The sequence below is a fragment of the Peromyscus leucopus genome, chromosome 11 (genome assembly GCF_004664715.2).
Source record: "Peromyscus leucopus breed LL Stock chromosome 11, UCI_PerLeu_2.1, whole genome shotgun sequence".
In the NCBI taxonomy this organism is placed as follows: domain Eukaryota; kingdom Metazoa; phylum Chordata; class Mammalia; order Rodentia; family Cricetidae; genus Peromyscus; species Peromyscus leucopus.
The window spans coordinates 67,204,468-67,226,624 of NC_051072.1; the positions used below are offsets into that span (position 1 = coordinate 67,204,468).

The 22,157-nt window shown below is 37.8% G+C and overlaps 1 protein-coding gene across 1 annotated transcript; it reads left to right on the forward strand.

The window, feature by feature from the left end:
- Positions 1–11,826: 11,826 nt before the first annotated feature.
- Positions 11,827–12,783, forward strand: LOC114697399 (protein boule-like). Its single transcript, XM_037209574.1, is given in 2 exon segments — positions 11,827–12,024; positions 12,026–12,783. Coding segments are annotated over 2 exon segments (891 nt in total). The 3' UTR covers positions 12,719–12,783.
- Positions 12,784–22,157: the final 9,374 nt, after the last annotated feature.

Consider the following 22,157-nt stretch of genomic DNA (forward strand, 5'->3'; position numbering starts at 1 on the left):
AGTGACCCTAAAATTTCTACTGGAAAACACCCACAGCTGATCAACACTTTTAAATTAACTCACAAAATCAGTAGGCTTCCTATATACAAATCACAAATGATCCGAGAAATAAATCAGGGGAACAACATCCTTCACAATAGCATAAAATAATATGAAATATTTGGAATAATTAACAAACAAGTGAAAGACATGTGTGATAGAGCATTAAGACACTAGAAAAAGAAATTGAGTAAGATATCAGAAGATGGAAAGATCTGCCATGTTCATGGATCAGTAGGATTAATATAGTTAAAACTATCACTTTACCAAAAGACATCTACAGATTCAATGCTATTCACATCAAAATTTTAGCACAATGATACACAGATCTTGAAAGGACATTTTTCAAGCTTCATATGGAAACATAGAAAACCTGGGATAGATAAATCAATCCTGAAACATAAAATAATTGCTGGAGGTATCACTGTCCCTGACCTCAAATTGTACTACAAAGCTATTGTAATAAAAAAAAAAAACCATGGTGTTTGCACAATAACATATAGCTTAATCAAAGAATCAAATTGAAGAGCCAGAAATAAGTCCATACACCTATGGACACCTGATTTTTGATCAAGAAGCCGTGGTTCTGATCAAACTGGATGGCCACATGTAGAAGAATTCAAATAAATACATAATTATAATCCTGTATAAAATGCAACTCCAAGTATACCAAAGTAACTATGGAAGTTACTTTAGTTAGGAAGGCCCTGGGAAGGAGAAATAGAATAGATGGTTATGGATGGATGGAGATAGGACAGGAGTGGTAGGAACAAATGGGCATGAGTAAGGAAGAGTGCTGTGTACAGGGGACGTGAGAAAGGACAGCTAAAACTAAGGGCCATTTGAGAAAAATCTAATACAGTAGAAGCTTCCTAAAATAGATAGTTTTATGAAGGCCATCTAGATAAATTGTCAAATAATATGTTAGGCAGAGCTCCAATTGGACATTTCTCATAATTAAATGAAGCTTCCAGTAATGGGAATGAGTTATATCTCATCTTGGCCAAAGTTGTCCAATGGAATACCATAAACAACTCAGGCTATTGCCAAAGTTATTGGTTGCTCTCTGCAAACTGACAGTAAGGCCCTATTATTGAAGGCAACTCTTACACAACTCATTGAAAATAGAGAAGTCCAGCTGGTGTCTACATAGAGCTTTCATCCTTATGATTGGTAATGTTCATGGTCCTGGAAGGGACTCTGCACACTACCAATAGAGAAAGGTAAACACCTACCCAGGTACTGTAAATCCTTTATTCTATAAAGGTGATCTGCCTATAAGATTTGCTGGTGCAATAATGGCACAAGGCAACTTATGGGAGTAACTAACCCATACCTGATTTGAGTTGAGGTCTACTCCATGAGATGGAACCCATACTCAATGCTGCATGGGTGGCCAAGTATCTGATTCTAGACAGGACAGGTACCTAGGGGAAAAGCAAATATTATTATTCTGCTAAAGGAACTTAGTAATAAAATGACTCCTTACAACATTCTGCTGTATTCATACATCTGTGCCTTGTTCAGCCATCATCAGAGAAGTCTACTCCTGCAGAAGCAGATGGGACAAATACAGAGATCCACAGTTAAACAGTATTCAGAGAGTGAGAGACCTTAGAATACCCAGCCATAAAAGGGATGTGTCCACCAAATCCCTCTCCTAAGAGCCCAGGGAATTTTGTGGAAGAAAAGGTGGGAAGAGTATAAGAGCCAGAAGAGATGGAGGATATGAAGACATCAAGTCATTCTAGAACACAAAGCTTACAGAGACTGAGGCAGGTGCACAGGGCCTGCACAGGTCTGCACCAGATGTGGTCCTAGACCTGTAAGAAGTGGACACCCCACCCACATCCTTAACCCAGAAACTGTCATCAAATAATAACCACTTGTAAATTAAAAATTAGCTTTCTCCACGGGAGTCTCACTGGGGAAGCAAAACCCACTCAGGGTAGCCTCACGCCTGCAGTAGATGGCCAACAGAAAATAAACTCATTGACATCTTTGGAAGTTCATTGGCATTTTCTTTTCTTTTTCTTTCTTTCTTTTTTTTAACCTTACAAGCTCTTTGTGTATATATTGTGGCTTCTAGTTTTGTGTTTTTATGGGATTCTTATGTATGTGACAACTTGTGTGTGTCTCTGCATTTATATGTGTTTCTTTTGCTTTTTCTTTGGCTCTTTTTTCCTTTGGTTATTGTGTCCCATTCCTAGCTGTTTGTTTTGGTTTTGTCTTATCTCACTTTATTATTGTTCCTTGGAAGCTTGTTTGTTTTCTGACAAGAAACAGAAAGAGTGTGAAGCTGATGAAAAGGGAGGGGAATAGGGGAATGAAGGGGTGTATAATCAGAACATAAAATATATTTAAAAAATCTATTTTTAATAAAAGACAAAAGTGTTTTAAAAGTTTTTTTAGAGAAGAGAAAAGGAAAGAGTGAGAGGATGTTTCAACAAACAGAAAATATTAGTAAAGGGACAGAAATAATAAGAGAACCAGATAGATATCCTGAAGTTAAAAGTATATGTAAATTGAAAAATACACTAGATGGTCTCAAGAATAGAGCTGAGCTGGAGAAGACAGAATCTGTTAGCTGGAAGATCGACTGAGTGGGATACATAAGTGTAAAAACCTGAAGAAAAGTGAACACAGACTCAGATACGATGAAGCATGATGATATGAACTTAATAGGAGTTTTAGAAGAAGAGAATAGTGACAAAGACCAATAGAGTGTCTTCAAGGAACAGCACCAAATTATTTTGCAAATTTGATGAACAGATTTAATCAAATAGTTGGAAGGACCCCCAACAAAGACATTTAATTTAGTTGGGGGTCCTTCTAACTATTTGATGATACCTGACCATATTGTAATCAGCTATAAAAGCTAAAGCAAAGGCAATCCTACAGAAACAACAAGTAAGAAGAAATTCGCCTCCAAGTGTAACTTTAACAAATTAACTTTGTATTTTTCATGGACACCATGGAGACCAGAATACAGTGAAATGACCTCATGAAAATGGTGATAGAAAAGATAATCAACTAAAATTTCTGCATGTAGCCAAACTATCCTTCAACAATGGGAGAAAATACAAATTTTGATGTTAAACAAAACCTGAAGGTACTTGTCACTAGAAGACCTACCTCCCACAAATAGCGCAGTCCAGACAAATGCAGTCCTTCAGGCTGGAAAGGACCTGGAGGCTCTCTGGGATAAACGCAATAGATAAGGAGCACTAGAGAATGTTATTGCATATGTAAACATCAAAGACAGCATGTTCATCTTTTTTTCCTTTTTCTCCTGCATGATGATTTAAAATACCACACGATAAAACCATAGTTAGAAGATCATGTCCATAAAATTAAAATTCTAGGATTTAATTGTTAATTTCTCTATGAAAGCAGTCTGAGATTCTGATGGAGATCATGAGATGCAGATCATTTTGAGGCATAGTTCTACCTTAACATTAAATTGGTTGATATGAGAACTTAGAATATTTTACCATTTATTAAGGACTTTAATTCTCTCAATAATATTTTATAGTTTTCACATAAAAGTCTGTATTTCTTTTGTTACCTTTATTTTCAAGTATTTAAAAAATTATTTCTTTTATTTTTGAGATTATAATGTAATTAAACTATTTCTTCCTTCCTCTTTCTACCTACAAACCTTATCATATTTCCTTCCTTGCTCTCTTTCAAATTTCTGGGTTCTTTTTCCATTAATTGTTGATATATGCATATATGTATATGCATGTAAATACATAAATATAGCCTACTCAGTCTGAAAACATACTTATGTGTATTGGAATACCAACTTGTTTGCTCCTCCTCAGGTAGACTATTATGTCCACTCTCAACATTGCTTTGTTGCCTATAGTTCTTTGGATATGGTTCAGGTCTTCTAGGCTTTCCTCATTTATTCTAGCATGTCTATCTTTGTTGTCCTGGTTCAGCTGGTAGGAAATCATGTTGATGAGACATTCCTAGAAGACACAATCACACACACACACAATCACACACACACACACTTCCTGTTTAATCTGTCTCTTACTATGTTTTTAGCTCCTTCTTGCACAGTGATCCCTGAGCTTTAGATGCAAGAGCTGTCTTATAGATATATGTACTGGGACTGGGCTCCACAACTCTGTATTTTGGCTGGTTGTGCTTTTCTGTAATGGTCTCACTTTAGTGAGATGTATTTTTAGTAAGGCCTAAGGACTATACTTTTTGGTGTGTATAAGGACAAGAATTTAGAATATTAGGGATTAGTTAGGGATTAGTCTGGCTTAGCAAATTGGTGGCTTTAAGTTCCCCTCCAAGATCTATGACCGTACTAGCCCTGAATAGTTGGTTAGCTTTTTAGCAGACACAGTTCCCCTCATGTTGAGTGCCTCTTAAGTCTAATTAGAGAGAATTCAGTTACTGCTAAGATTGATTTCTTATTATTCACTCCTACAATCTACTTAGGACATTTTGATAGGGACACATTTATTCATGATTTAAGTAATTTGTATAATAGATCTGGATGTAGAAAAGAATGGCAGAAACCAGATTCATTCAAATTTTTGTAACTACCAAGGTTCACAAAAATTTTTGTGTCTGTGTGTGTTTCTTATGCTTTTTTTCATTCTTGTTTGTTTCTAAAGAGAGAGAGAAGGAAGTTGTGGGTTTGGGTGGGTAGGGAAGTAGGGAGGAATGGGAGAAACTGGGTGAGGAAAAACTGATAAGGATATATTGTTTGAAAAATTAAATCAATAAAATATTTTCATGAAAATAAGAAAGAAATATTTTAGTCAGGCCAAATTTTCAGAAAGAAGAGGTCAGTGGTAGATTATTGTGTTACTACACAAAACTATGTAGACTGAGCTGGAAGCAGGGGCCCTGCATGGGTCTACACCAGGTCCTCAGTATAAACGTCAGGGTTGTTAGCTTGGTGCGTTTTGTGACTCAAAAATGTATATTCTAACACTTAATACTTGTCACCAGGACATGTCTCTGGGTGTAAAGTGCTTGTTTCACAAACAGAAGGATATAGGTTTGGATCCACAGCACCCATTAAAAGTCACTGGCAGAAAAGGGTATCTGTGACTCAAATGCATAGGGCAGAGGGGTAGGAACAGGCAGTTTCCCAGAGTGGACTGGACAGCCAATCAGGCCGTTCACAGGGTGTTGTGCTCAGTGGGAGAACTTAACAGTTTATGGAGGAAGACACCTGATGTCAGCATCTGGTCTTTGCACACATGCACACAAACACACACACACACACAACACACACATACACATGCATGTGTGCACATATCATATGCACATACACTGCACACACACATGCATACACACATACATGCACAAACACAAACACACATGCATATGCACACACACATGCACACACGCACACACACAAACACACACACACATACACGTGCGTGTGCAATTATATACACAAACACATTCATACGCACATACATGCACAAACACAAACACACATGCCTATGCTCACACACATGCGTGCTTGCACGCGCGCGCACACACACACACACACGCGCGCACACACACACACACACACGCGCGCGCACACACATGCACACACGCACACACACATACTCCGCGCGTCAGCACTGTTCCCTCAGTGCCAGCCTCCTCCTAATCTGTCTCTGAACATGTTTGTCTTTTTCTTTCCCCTCTCCCACACAGTAGCTGCTTGTTTCTACTTGCTCAGCAGAAAAACCTAGACTTACTCTTTTTAAAAATTGTTACATTTGTTCATGGGTTGTTTGTTTAGTGTGTGAGAGGGCATGCCGCTGTGCATATGAAGGGTCAGAGGACAACGTCCGAGGGTCAGTTCTCTCCTTGCACTTCGTGTCCTGAGCATGGAACTCAGGTTTTCAGGCTAGCTTCCTTACTGGCTGAGCTGTATTGCTAACCCTCAGATTCACTGCCGACCCCAGTCCCCAGAAAGGTGTGTGTTGCTTTACCTTTATTGAAGTTTTAATGAGTGATAACAAATCTATGAGATATGATTATCTCATCTTAAGTCATTTGAAAACCATGCAATATTTTAAGTGTTGTAGCAGTTACTAAATATCAGGTATTCTTCAACTGCTTTACTTGGTTAGACTGAATCACTTCTAATAACACTATTTGATCGGTACAATTATTATGTCCATTATATATATGGGAAAACTAAGGCACAAATGGTTAAATATTCAGTGAAAGATCTTATAATTAGTAAGTACAGGAGTCAGGTTTTCATAATGGAACACTGAGATTTAATGAGCTCAGTGCAAATATAAGGAGAAAATTTCAGGGAAACTGAAAAAAATACTTCATAAAAGATACAAAACATACATTTTATTTTTCGTTACTGAATATAATATATTTATGTAATTTTAAAATATATATCAACCAGAAAGACATAAATATAACTGATGAGTGTCTGTTTGCAGAAATATGAGCATAACATAGGAGAGAAAAAGAAAAAGAGATGACTCTATTGCTTGTAAGTACAAAAAGCATTCATTTTGATACATAAAAGCAGATACTTACACATAAATATTATAGATAGATAGGATAAAGGAGGGGAGAAAGAGGGAGAGGGAAAGGGAGGGAGGAGAGTAGATAGAGAAATAGAGAGAAACTTTAAAGTGTTTCAATTACCACTTGGGACACCAAAATTGTTAAATAAAAGTACAAATGAAGGGTACAAATACTCTACTCTTGCCTTTTCCTTCATTCTCCTTACTAGAAAACTTCTACACACAAGAAATAAAAATGAGCTAGACCCAGTCAAGGTGCTAAGAACAAATGACGGTTAAGTACTTAGCCTTAAATAAGATGTTACATCAAGCCCACTTAGGATAAAGGAAAATGCTGAAGAGGGAGTCAGATGATGACGAGTCCTATCAAGCTCAGTCTTCTGGACACAGCATAGCTTTTGCACGCTTGCGCTCACTACAGCTGATATTACTTGTATAAGACCTAAGATCTGCACAAGATTGGTCCCATTATCATTCCATCAGGAAAGGGGCGGGGCTTCACGAGGCTCCACCCCTCTCTGAGGCACTATTGGCAGTAAATGGCTACTGGGGGAGGGGGAGTAATTTGGTCAGTTATGTGTTTACTGGTAAATTGCCCATGCTTCAGTAGATATTCCCACAGCCATGCTCATGCAAGCAACTCTGATTAAGCTCAGGAGGATATTTAAAAACATTCGTGGAAGTAGGAAGGGCTTGTTGGAAGAAGAAGGGGTTGTGAGCCTAAGAGGGTAAAAGGTGTGAGAATGATGAAAATACACTGTACACAAGTATCAAGTTGTCAGAGGATAAAATAAAAGAAAAGCATTTTAAAGGCCAGATAGATGGATCATTTAAAAAAGCATTAGCTACTCAACATGATGAGTAAGTTCGCTTTCTAGAACCCACATAAAAATTCCAGATGTGTTGGTTTATATGCACTGTGGCGGCAGGAGCTAGAGAGAGCCTGCCTCCCAAACAAGGTAGAAAGAGAGAATTCATTCTGCCAAGTCACCCTCTGACTGCCATACACGTTCACACTCTCTCAACAAACAAGCAAACAAACAAATAAATAAATCATTTAAAATATTTTTCAAAATATTGAGAAATACAAATACTGCATCATCTAGGTATGGACAACTCTGAAATGTGGGTTTAGACTAAGAGCACAATTAACATTAGATGATTTTTTTAAATCTGAGCACATTGTATTTTTCTTTCAGAACATTTACCGGATAAAATCCAACATGTAAATGTGCAACCATGGCAATATGGTAAACACACTAAATGTGATAAAATATTTAACCTAAGCTTTCCTCTTTTTTTGTTCCAAAAAGTCATGTGAAGATAAAAAGGAAATTTTGGTAGCCAAAATTTTGGAAAATTGGGTCTCAAATATCCATAAGCTTTAGAAAGAGTAGTATTTTCACTTCTTAAATATATTATTTCTGGCTTCTAAGATTATTTAAGTTATCAATATCTACCACCTCGTTCCTCTAGCTATCAACCTGAAATAGAGAAAATAAGAGGAATTATTCAATAACTATATTTTCTGCAAAGTTAATTTTACCATAGAGCAAATCTCACTGCTGGAATAGTTCCTTTAAATGCATAAAGTTCCAGGAAAAATGTAAAAGAACAATCCAGTAGAATAATGTATGTGTGTTTTCTATGTAAATTGCAAAAATGGAAGCATTTTATTGCGTGGTATTAATGTCACAGGTCAAAGTCAAGAGTTTACTGCCAATCCAGAGGAAATTCTCTTTCCAGTGACATATGGCATGACCTTCAGCTCCTGGTAGTTGTGCAGTGCTTAAGGTCAACTCTTCGTGCATTCAGAAATCTAAATGGCGTACATGACAAATGGCGGTATGTATAGAAACTGATTTCTGGGGCAAGTACAGAAAAATGTGATACTGTGGGATGAAAGGTTATTGACCTCTTGATATTATGTCTGACACTAATCATTATTTCTCAATTGAGCTATTTGAAAGGATAGTCAATATTTTGTTTGTTATACTTCTTCTCCAGTTTATATGAATTGGAAAGGAACTACCCACTCCTTGCAGCCCAGTAAATGGAAGGCAGTTTGCTGTGGGATTTTAACAAGCAAACATAACTTTTCGATAAGAGCTTGAATGCTTTCTTTATTTACCTTTCTACATGTCTTTTCTTTGTTCTGCTTCTTTTTTATTAAAAATTTATATATAATACTATAAATGTGATATTTTGTAAGTAGTGAAAATTTCAACATTGATGTTTACTTCAGTACCTAGAAAAGAAAATACATGAAGGGCATTTGAATAGTTGAATTTATAAACTCTGAACTATCCTACTTTAACTTCTAATTTTTATCTTTACCTTTTAATGTACTATTTGTTTATTTATTTTTCTATCATTATTTTATATTTTTTAAATTATAATGTGATTACATTTCCCCCTTCCCTTTCCTCCCTTGGAATCCTCCCAGATATGCCCCTTACTCTTTCAAATCCATGGCCTCTTCTTTCACTAATTGTTGTTACATGCACAACCTTCATAGTGATTTATTAGTGACTACTGTATCTGTCACTAAAACACACTCTTCTCCTGGTTCTGTTGCCTCACTCAACAGATCCTTTCTCTCTGCTCCTAAATCGATATGAACTCATAGGATATCTACCCATGTGGAATATTTTGAGACCCATCTACTTCCCCTCAAATCCTTAATGTACTAATTAGTTCATATGAAAAGTTTACTCCTCTGCCCAAAAAGAACAAGAACATTGAATATAGTTGAAGTAGTTGCTCATGAACTGATTGTGATTATTTGGAGAAAATGAAAGCAATGGGGTTGCTAGTGGAGGACCTAATGGATAGCACAGTGTGTGTGTGTGTGTGTGTGTGTGTGTGTGTGTGTGTGTGTAAAATGATATTAAGTGACAATAAAATATTTTCCTAAAATGCAAAAAGTCCTGGATTAAATCCCTAGCACAGCCAAAAATTTTAAAAAATGCAAAAAGTATTAAATAAATATCTTCTTCAAAATTTTTCTGTGATGAATAGCTTCACCTGCTTTTTTGTTTTAATTCATCACCTTGACATAGAGAAATACTATGATGTCCCCATGTCTATGATATGACCTGTGTTTTGTACATGTATTGCATTTATGTCTGTCATTCTCTTTCTTTTTTCCTTCCTTCCTTCCTTCCTTCTTTCCTTCCTTCCTTCCTTCCTTTTTTCCTTCTTTCCTTCTTTCCTTACTTCTTTGCTTTCTTGCTGTCCTCCCCTTCTTTCTTTCTTTCTTTCTTTCTTTCTTTCTTTCTTTCTTTCTTTCTTTCTTTCTTTCTTTCTTTCTTTCACTTGGAACTAGGCATGAGTGATATGGGTCAATTATTGTAGACTACACATAACAATGTCTAGTATTCCTCTTGACATCCTTTTTCTATGGAGGAGGTAACCTGCTTATTAGAAACTATGATGATTAATTATGTGTGCCAACTTCACTTAACTAGAGTAATTTATGATAGCTAGTACAATGTTGTTCTAGGTGTGTCTGTGAAGATGTTTCCTAAGGAGATTAACATTTGAACAGGTAAACTAAGTAAATATGACCTTTCACCAATGTTGGCAGACGTGATCAATCTGTTGTAGACCTAAATAGAACACTAAGACACAAGAACAAATTTGCTCTTTCTATTTGAGCTGAGCCTGGGTCATCAATCATCTCCTGCTCTCTGACATAGGCTCTCCAGGTCTTTGGACCTCTCTGCCTAATCTGAAACTCTCTGCTTCTTGTAGTTCTCAGGTCTTTGAACAGCATTAGATTCCTTAGTCTTAGGACATCTTGCTTAGACTTTATTATATCTCTAGCTTAAAGTTGCTAGAACTGCTTATCCCACACATCTCCTAAAGCAATTCCCATTTAAAACTCTATTTATATATTTCCCATTAGTTCTGTTTTTCTTGAGTACCCTGACTAGGGTTTCTACTGCTGACTGCAGTTCTTTTCCATACAAACAGTATATCTGAAATTTTTGATAAGACATAGATGACAGTATTTTTAGTGTTATGTCCAAATCATAAAGTGTTTATAACACTAGAATTGATCTGGAAATGTCTGCTTCTTAGATTGGTTCTTCAGCCTCCATTATATATTGCTGATTTTTTGTAGCTATTTCCTCCAGCTTGAAACATTTGCTTATGGCAGGAAGTGGAAATGCACACAAGGCTTATGAAGCTCACAAGAAACCTATAAGATTTGTGATTTTTCCCTGTCTCCAGGGTTATACAGTCAGTAAACAAATACTAGGAAAGGAAAAGGTTTGTTTGTTTGTTTGTTTGTTTGTTTGTTTTTCTTGGTGTATATTATGAAAGTTGCACCAGGAGCTCCAGGGATGAAGTGTTCATGAGTCTGTGAGTTCCATGCTTGGGTGGGAGTTTTGTGTTTTACAACCGCTCAAGAGTCATATGCTCCTTTAAGAAACTCCTAACCAGTTCTGTAGTATCAGTGACTTTATTGGTTTATTAACCTGGACTAAGGTAGATATTTTCTGTGGCCTTTGTTGCTTGAGAACTTTATCTTGGGGGAATGGATACCGACTCTCCAAGAAAAGTCCTACAGTACAATTGGCTGATTCAAGGGACTTACCAAACGAAAAATAAGTTTGGGAGGATCATTTTGCATGGAACATGTTATGTAGGCTGAACTGAGAGAGGGATGCCCATAAGAACAACTGACATGGATGTACTTCCTTGTGTAGCATGGCATGCCTGATTTCTCCAGAAGCAGCTGCATGGACTTTTCTTTAGCAGAAAAGGACAAATTCCTGAGGCTAAGAGTTGTGTTAAGAGAGAAATTCAGCATGGACTCTCATTGGGGAAACCCCAGTAAGGGCATCTTGTCTATGTCTTTTGAAGTAGCACATTTTCATGATAAAGCTATCCTATGTGAGTATAGAGATGCTCTCACAGTAGATGATGAAACAGTATATCTGGGCTACATGCTGCTTTGATAGAAGCATAGACCCACTATTTCTGAGAGTTGATGGCTCCCAGAGCTGGTGGAAAACATACCACCGCCATGTTGGGAAGCTGAAGTGGGTGGAGCCAGAAGCCACAGCACCGTTTCAGTCTTAAAATGCTGCAGTTTAAAGCAATAGGTTCAAGATAATATAAAAAATAAGCCGCCGCCAGGGGAAAACGAGTCCCCAACGGGGAGACACGCCGCCGGCTCCTCTGCTGCCACGGAACGAGCCTTCCAACTTGAACTTCCCCGCGCCTCCTGCCTCTCTCAACAGGGATGATGGAGACCGAATCCCGGGCGCAAACAACAAATCAGATGCAAACAGATTCATTATCTCCATCCCCTAATCCTGTGCCACCTGTGCCTTTGAATAACCCAACAAGTGCCCCAAGATACGGAACTATGATCCCTAACCGCATCTTCGTAGGAGGAATTGACTTTAAGACAAATGAAAATGATTTAAGAAAATTTTTTTCCCCAGTATGGGTCTATAAAAGAAGTGAAGATTGTTAATGACAGAGCTGGAGTATCCAAAGGGTATGGTTTCATCACTTTTGAAACTCAAGAAGATGCACAAAAAATCTTACAAGAGGCTGAAAAACTTAATTATAAGGATAAGAAACAGAACATTGGTCCAGCAATAAGAAAACAACAGGTAGGGATTCCTCGTTCCAGTATAATGCCTGCTGCTGGAACAATGTATTTAACCACTTCAACTGGATATCCTTACACTTACCATAATGGCGTTGCTTATTTTCATACTCCAGAAGTAACTTCTGTCCCACCGTCTTGGCCTTCGCGATCCATATCTAGTTCTCCTGTGATGGTAGCTCAGCCAGTTTATCAGCAGCCCGCATATCACTACCAGGCCCCAGCTCAGTGTTTACCAGGGCAGTGGCAGTGGGGGGTTCCCCAGTCCCCTGCCTCTTCTGCTCTGTTCCTATATCTGCAGCCCTCTGAGGTTATTTATCAACCAGTAGAAACTGCACAAGATGGTGGCTGTGTTCCTCCTCCACTGTCTCTGATGGAAGCCTCCGTCCCAGAGCCGTTTTCCGACCATGGAGTCCAAGCAGCGTCGTACCACCAGGTCTATGCCTCCAGCGCCATTGCTGTGCCTGCACCCGTGATGCAGCCTGAGCCCATTAAAACAGTGTGGAGCATTCATTGTTAAGACAACTGGGCAGCTCTAATCCAGCTCAACTGATTTTTTGTCCATTGATCCTTGTGTGACCAAGATCCAGCTTCAAGGAACCGGCTAGAAGCTGCCCATTGTGAAACTTAGGTTTAGTTACTATCTCACCATACTTACTTTTTCCATGATAAGCTGTCTGAGTTTGATGAAATTTGCTTTTACTGCTGTTTTACAAATTTGAATTAGGTAAATGTGGCATTTGGCTTTTTATGTGTTAGTTTAATTGTAATAACACTTTCTACATGTTTTACCCATTCCATAAATAATAACTATACCAAGAATAGTGAGGTGTCTTTCATTTTCTCTACTTTGTGTTACTTCTTTTAATCCCAGAGTTTTCGACATTTTGTTTTCTATCTTTGATACTTAAACATTTTGGATAAGAGTCATGTCTAATCTAATAGAATTTTAATACTTCCAAAAACATAAAGAATGTAGTAGTTGAATGGTTTCCAATTGTCAATTTGCTTTGCTGTGTTATCATTTACTATGCTTTGTCACGTTTTTTATTTGTTACTACTCAGTTAGTGTTGCTTCTGCCATGGTTGTCTGAGTTTAAATAATATTTTATACTTTATAATAACATCTCCCAATACTAGAAATACCATCAACATGATCAATAGTCTTGCTTTTTTTAGCTAATTAATTAAACTATATTAAATTTTTTCTCTAATGTTTCAGATAAAAGTCTAATCTCATATATCATCATCCATTTGATACCAAAGTTTTTATATAATGTTGATCCACCTCATAGAATTTTTATAAAAGGACTCCCTTCTGACATTATCATATACTATTCCAGTATATTAGTGCTCTTAGAATGCTTTCCTCCTTTTCTCATTTTTACCAATATATACAATTACATATGATTAATTTTAGAAAGACAATTATCTTGATAAAACGTAAAATTATTTCTTACACCAAGAGAAAACTGTAGATTCTAGTTCCAGGGCCAACTTGCAGTATAAACTTGGAAAATGATGAAAAGGCTTCATTGTTTAAAAGATAAAGAACAAGTCATAGATTTCTAATCAGGAAAATTTCTGTAGTAGGACAAGAAGTCCCTCGTTTTATATGTTTCCTTGCAGTTCTTTCCCTGACTTGTTAACTTGAGAACAGAAGGAGAAAAGTCTAGAGATTGGCGTTACCCTAATAATTCACCCTTTCCTCCCCATGCCGACCCCAGATGCATCGCATGCTCAGCAGTAGCAGCAGAAACAGAAGGACCAGATCCCAGACTTTTTCCCATGAGTCAAATAGGCATTTTTCTTTGGAAACCACAATGAGTATGTTTGTCAGTCAATGGTTTCCTGAGAGTGGTAGGACCCCATGTCTGTATACTGGCATACAAACGTCTCATGCACTAATTATTCTCCGTTTTAAAATTCAGTAGACAAGTAAGTCCCATAATGAAATTTCAAAAGATTTTCTTCTGTAATTTAGAAAATTATTAACCAGTGATGTTAGAAATCTTTTTAATAGCACTGTCCACGATAACAAAAAAGGTTACTGTTTGATTTTTAAAATGTTAAACATGATGCTAAACAAATCCTGGACTGTTAATAAAAATTAATGATGTATTATATTATTGGACAAAGAATTCTGATAATAATTCATACCCAGTGTGTTTCTTCTACAGTTATATCAATTATATGCATACATACATATAAACATGTATGTTATATGTGTGCTCATATACATCATATACACATATAATTCATGTATACAGTCTTGAAGTTAGCTTTATTTTGAGAAATTAATAAAAACTTCAGAATTTACTGACCAAAAAAAAAAGCCACATAAAGATGGCTATCACACAGAGAATCTGGATTATGTTCTCTTTGATATTCGCAACTGAAGAAAAACATTTGATTGTAAAAGCTGTTGAGTTATGCCAAAATGTATATTTTAAAGGTACCTTGACTTCGAAATTTGGATATGAGGATATGTTGTTTTGGAAAAGAGGCTCTGCTTTTGTTTCCACAGAAAGCCAGAGGCTATGGATTTGTTCCAGATTAAGATACATCATGTTTGACCAGCTAAGACCCCCTGAAAGGTCTCCAGTGACACCATGGCCCAGATAATCCAACATCCAGATTGGATTCAAGGCAACTGGCTCAGACAATACACCCTCACGAACTACTCAATGATCCTAAAATTTTCTTTGTGTCCTCATAAGATACAGTGCCCCCCTCCAGCAGGAAGTAGTAAGAGAAGCTACGCCCAAATTCCCAAGTATACCAAGCTGGCTTTGGAGATGTGTAAAAGTTAAAACCTTCCTTAAAAAAAAAAAAAAAGAAAGAAAGAAAAGGGGAAGTGCTGTGGGATGGTCTGTATGTCTAATGTGTTGCTCTGATTAGTCAATAAATAAAACACTGATTGGCCAGTGGCCAGGCAGGAAGTATAGGTGGGACTAACAGAGTAGAAATGAGAGAACAGGAAGGCAGAAGGAGACACTACCAGCTGCCACCATGACAAGCAGCATGTGAATATGCCGGTAAGCCATGAGCCACATGGCAAGGTATAGCTTTATAGAAATAGATTAATTTAAGATGTAAGAATTAGATAGCTAGAAGCCTGAGCCATTAGGCCAAACAGTTTAAATAATATAAGCGTCTGTGTGTTTATTCTGTAAGTGAGCTGTGGGCCTGCTGGGCCTTGGTGGACCTGATGAGAAAACTCTCCAACTACAAATATATTTGAATACCTGAAAGTTGTATGTATCAGAAGGGGTTGGAAACAGGCTATGCAGCAGCTACATGGTGCCTACAGACTGTGTGTGTGATAAGGCAAATAGCTGGAGTCTACCTGTTTGCCTCAAAGAACTCAGCCTGGCAAAAGGAGGGACTGCAAAGAGAAAGAGAAGTATATATTCTGTTATCTGTATTAATCCCTACTTTGACAGCAAAATTGAAAATCTGGAAAAGGAAATGGAAATATTGCTTGCCCTTTTGGGATTAAATGTAAAAATAGCAGCTAGATAGGTGCTAATGAGTCCTTCCTGACATCCAGGAACTTGAAACTTATGAGAAGAATCAAACAATGAGGAAGAAAAGAGGAAGTAAGAGGGAGACTCTATGACTGAACACACCCCTAATAGTGATCTGGTACAGGGAAGGATGCTAGCCAGTGGTTAGTTTCTGAACTGATCTTACAAGAAATGCTTATACAAAAGAAATGAAAGTCCACTTTATTGTGTAGCTCCTACGGCTGTCAGATCAGTCTGGGTGCCATGAAAGCTGAGAACTTAATAACTAACCAATTCTCCTGAGAAAACTCCTGCATCCTGAGGTAATACAAAGTCCTCGATGGACTGGACCATAAGATTCTTCAGGGACAATTAGTTATCACTAGATGAAGTCCTCATCAAATCCGAAATGGGAAGACAGGAGAAGGACAAATGTTACTAAGATAGTTGGGTACAAGAAAGGTGGTGTTGACATCAGGTTTAGCAGAGCATACTGGACTATATTCACCGAATCCACAGGCAAGCTAAGAAAGCAGTTGATTTAGCAGAGACCTAAGGAGTGGTATGGTCTTAGAGCTTTGCTGAGTCCAATGTGGGACGTGTCTTTATGCGGTAACAGAGGCTCTGGCAGGCTTAGATGACATAGACTAGCTTGCGAATCTGATGTCTGAAGTGCGAAAAGCACTCAAGAAAGGATGAAACAAAAAGGAAAACAACACAAGTGATGATGAGGTCTGTCCAGGCAGGCAGCAAGATCTGTGTCAAGCCAAAGTGCCTTGAATGGAAAAGAAGACTTAAAGCCAAAATTCATTGCTTGTGAGACTCTGGAAGACTTGACAGTCCAAGTTGACAGGGGCGTAAAATTAGAGAGGAAATGATGCAGTAATACTTGTAAAAATATTTGTGTTCTAGGGGCAAATAATTAATCCAACTGATTCATATGTTATGGGTACAGAACTTCAGGGTATCTCAGGTCCTGTTTAGGAGCCAGGTATGGCTAATGGAGAGATGGCAGGTGTAGTACCATCCTAGGAAGCCTTCTGCTCATGGTCTCTTGGCTGGGCTTAGCAGATCAAGCTGCAGAGGTTTCAAGCACGTGGACATGTACAGAGGCCCTGTGAACTTGGAATGGCAAAGCCTGATAGCTCCCGGAGAATGGCTGTGAATTATGGAGGGTACTAGATGAGGTATGATCCTCCACACATCTTGCTTGCCCAACATGTTTCTTTGACAGAACAACTGATGTTAGTGATGGGATTTCTTCACATTATATTGGACCTTGTTGATTTTTTTTTATATTTCTAATAGCAGATGAATTCCAAGAACAGTTTATAGTTGATTAGAACTGATGATAGTGGGTTTTCAGAGATGTTGCTTACTCTTTATAAAAATGTTTCAAATGAAGGAAAGAGCTCTTTGTATATAAGCATACTATGTTCCTGGAGAAGTATTTTCTAATTTTCTGTGCTTATGCCTATAGATTACTTCTGATTTTGGCTTTGTCAGGTTTTTTTTTAATATGGTAGATGACAATTACCACAGAGATTGGTAGCAGTCAAACTTCTGAAAACAGCTAAGTCTCCCTATTTTGTTTTGTTCCAAGCTCAACCCTTAATGGCAAAATAATCCAATTCCCCCTCCAAGACTAATGGGATGTGATGGAGAGATGACATGAACCTAGGAGTCAGAAGAAGGGATCAAGTGTTTTGTAGCTGTTTTCTGTAGATTAAAAGATTCTATTGTGGATAGAAAGGACACTCATTGAACTTACAAGAAACTTACAAAGCACATTCGATCCCTATCAAAGGTTATTAAGTGATTAAATATAAGTGATTAAAAAGTGCTGTTGTGGGAGTTTCTTTTGTTGTGTAGCTGCCTGCAAGGTGTTCAGGGAACTCCAGTGATAAAAATTTCGTGAGTCACCATCCTGCTGTAATGGGGCTTTTGGTGATGGAACTGACCGAGAGATCCTGTAGTTAAACCAAATGAGCTCATTGGGTCCTCAAGCTAGACTTGGGTCAAAGCATTTATTTGCCTTGCTATGTACTCTTTTTCAGGGGTGAATAGAAACAGAGTGCCCAGAAGAACAACACAACAGAATTCCAAACCCAGGGTAACAAAATGATTATTAAGGTTTCAAAATTTTCTCTTGATTTTCCATATGTAAGAAAATTATTGAGTTTTATTTCTGTCTCTGAATACTACAATAGTTTTGTCCCCATTTCTAAAACAGATAATCTTAAGATTTATCCAAAGTTTTGAGGCCACAATAAACAAGAGAAAGGATTTTTATAGAAATATAAACAGACAACCTAATTTTCATTTTGCAAACAATTAAACTGAGTTCTAATGGGGAAAACAACTTATGCAATTTAACAAGTAAATGTAATGGTAGAATTAGAGTAGGTCCTATGTGCTGTGACTATCTACAGGCACTCTGTGCTCATAGTTTTGCCTGAAGGTGTCAAAAGCTTGGCCAAGTACAATACACATAAATCCTATCTACAGCAGCATCAGTCAGACAGAAGAGGTATTATCCAAGAATGCTACAAAATAGTACCTTTTCACTTGAATTAATCATTTTCAGAAAACAGGACTAGAAGAACACTTAAGAAGCAACAAGGGCAAAAAGAGATTTAATGCAGATCAAAATGGACTAGTAATTCTTGGTTCGTCCCATAAAAATCATGCAGTGCAGCAGGGGGAAGAAATTAAAGGGGCATTTAGAAGGCCAATGGCAATGGTATATCACTGCAAGGAAGAAAGAATGGGGGCATATTAGGGGAAGCACGGAACCAAGGAGAAAGAAGCTAGTGCCCACTGCCCTCCTTTGGTCTTGTGTTATTCGTCATGAGTAGCTTGTCTACACGGCAGAAAGTTTCTCCCTGCAGTGAAAGAAAAATATTTTGAAAGAGTCATACAAAATTTTTTGCATGCAAAAATATATTTCTGTTGCTAGAATAGGAAAAGGGAATATTTGTAGTCATTGGAAAAATGTTAAATTTATTTTTAATTCCTGTGATATGTGTTCTAGGTGAAAAAGATAACTGCTATAATAATACTTGAAGAATAAATGACTCTGTGGATATTTTAATTCCTATAGACACTTAAACTATGACATTGCTTCCATGTCTGTTGTCCCATATATCCACTTATTCACAGATACTTGCAGAGATTCTGTTGTGTGCTAGGCTATGTTCTAGATGTGTTGGTTGAGCAGAGAACAGACATCTACCTGGACCTTACAATTGGAGAGTGGCAAGGTGTAGACTGAAGAACTACATGCACACTGTGTGGAGAGAGACAAACCGACTGAAATCACGTTGGTAGTGGAGTTTCTAGGAGACTCATTGTGATGAGACGCGGTAGAGAAAGCAGAAGCGTGCTAGGGAACGCTGTTCCTAGTTTCTTTCAAATTATCTGGGAGGTGTTTGAAACTGTAATTAACACATTCATTTTTATCAGGTTCATTTATTATTTTATCAAATATCATTTGTTTTCTCAAATGAGACACAGTGAAAATAAATGGCTTCCAGGAAAATAAGTAGCAGAGACAAGGCTGAGTCTAGGCCTCCTTGTTCTCAGGACACTGCCAGGTTTCCTATGTGAAAAATGCATGACAGGTTAAATGGGTTGAATATAAGATAATTATGCTTGCTATTCTGAAATTCTTTATCTGGGCTTTCACCAGAAGGTGCTGCCCATATTTAGAATGGGTCTTTCCACTTCAAATAACCTTAACAAGAAAATCTTCTACAGGCTTGCTTTTTAATTGATTCCCACTACAGTATACTTGACAATCAAGATTTGCCATCACATATACTCTATAATTTAAAAAGATTCTATGAGAGTTGACAACTGTATATACGTAAAGTACATATTTTACCAAGAGAGACAATGACTTAAAAATAGTTCCCACAGTAGTAAGCAGTCAAAATTCACTAAGCTTTCTTTCTTTTTGTCCAGAACTTGTGTCCATTGTCACTAGTTACCCGCTCTGAAAATTCAAACCAAAGATGAATCTGCCATACACTTCACATCCCTGAATTCTTTTAGGCTTGTGTAGAGTAATTGGATTTTCTTCCTAAACATTGAAGTGGGAAATAGATAATCTTTAGTATGAGAGCTCATTTTCATGGTATATGGTACCCAGTTGTAAGGAACATTGGGATTTTACGTGTAGACCCAGTGAAGATTCTGAGTGCCCCAAACAACCACTATGGCAATGCAGGAGCAACATCTGGCATTTATGGACCTGAATCTGCTCCCATAAGAGGATTTGCATGCTGTTTTTGATTGGTACATTGACTCTTGTGAAGCTCTTTCTTCTTGTCATTTATGAATATGGTAATTAGTGTAGTACTTTTGCAAGCAATCCAATACAGTAAGTGTTTCTCTGGCTAATAGACTAATGGTTATTTCTGAATCTTATAACAGTAAAATATGCCATGATAGAATTTATCTTTGAAAAATCAAAGATGTACAGCCATAATAAAAAACATTAACATGTATGACTTTATATGATATATGTAAAACACTAGTTTTATTAGAAATACCATTTAGAAACAGGATAGAAAGGTTGATTTATGAAATTAAGAAAATCTCCCCAGGTAATTTGGCAAATTGTGTTCCTGCTGAGAATTTTTGGATTAAGACAACTATGCATTGTTTTAAATGTCATACAGATGATTACTAATTCACTGGGTCCCCAGGCAGAAACCTGAGGGGAAAAAGTCGAGAGGAACTGGGTTGAATCTTTTCTTTGGTCGGCATGTGAGCTTCACGGAAGTGTACATTGAGAGTGCAGAAGAAGGAGCCCAGTGGTCCCGAGGCACACACAAGCAAACCCATCTCAGCTGCAAAATAATGTCTAATTAATATGAAACAATAGGATAAATAGAGTGAAGAGTTCAGAAGTGTATTTATAATATAGATGTGAGAAACATTAAACATCAGAGGAGAGAGAGTGACAGATTGACAGACAGACAGAGAAACAGACAGTGACAGAGAGAGGGAGAGAGGGCATAGAAACATAGGAACGTGCTTCCCAGTAGTTCTGTTGACACTGAATCATGTAAAATGCGTCAAACACATAAGATAAGTGCTGTGCTAGTGGAACCAAGAGAAAATGTGTATATGCCTTTAACAAATTTCTCCTTAGGAAAGGTAGGTTACTGGAGATATGAAGGGTTTAGGAGAAAAATAAAATCCATTTGAAGCAAATAACTGCAATCCAGAGGCTGAGCTTATGCAAGTGTACACTCTAAAGCTCACAGAAGCCCAAAGAAATAAGGATTTTTAAATAAGGAATGTAATCTTTTTTCTTTTTTTATTAAGGATTTTTAATTCATTTTAACATACAGTCACAGATTCCCCCTCTTTCCTCCTTTTGCCCTTCCAGCCTCCCACCACCCCTCAACCCACCCCTCATTCCCTCCTACAAGAAGGTAAGGCCTCCCATGGGGAGTCAGCAGAGCCTGGTATGTTAAGTAGAGGTCCAAGTGCCCCCCACACCACCACCATAGGCTCCAAAAAGCCTGCTCATGCACCAGGGATGGATCCTGATTCTACTGCCAGGGGTCCCTTAGGCAGATCAACTGCCTGGCTTATGCAGGGGACCTAGTCCCTAGTCCAGTCCCATGGAGGCTCCACAGTTGTTGGTCTAAATTTCATGAGTTCCCACTAGTTTGCTTTGGTTGTCTCTGTGAAGGTCAAGCTGGAACAGGGATGGAGTGTGAGAGCAATGAAAGAGACACCTTCATGGGGACAGGGAGAAACCTACTGCTAGGGAAGTTCCAGGAGTTTAATCTTTTTTAAAGTATAAAACTATGTTCAAATTAAATGAGCAAACATGTTTGCCTTTGGTTTTCATTTTTATGTGTATACATGTGGTCACATGTATGTATGACAAGGCTCCAGTCTCTCTCTCTCTCTCTCTCTCTCTCTCTCTCTCTCTCTCTCTCTCTCTCTCTCTCTCTCTCTGTGTGTGTGTGTGTGTGTGTGTGTGTATAGTTCTGAGGCTGATGTCTGTAGTCTTTCTCAAGTAATCACATTATTCATTGAGATAGGGTTTCTCAGTCAAAGAGAGGGCTTTGGCTAGCTGGTTTGCTCTGGGGATCCCCGCATCCACCTTCTTATCGCTGGAATGACAGCCTGGCTAGCACATCCACCCAGAATATTTGTGGCTTCTACAGCTCTGAACTCCAGTCTTCATGTTCATGTGGCAGGACTTTACCATCGGAGCTCTGTCCTCAGCTCTCTACCTGCAACGTCATCTGTATCCTTGCATCAGAGATGCTCGTTAATGTGTTCTATCTGCTTATAATGACCATAATGCATGACAATAACACAAAAATAAGATTTTAAATTAAGAAGCTAACAGATAATTAGTTATCCGAACACCTCCATGGACCAAGGTAACAACTTTGTCCTTAACGGATGCATTTGTTG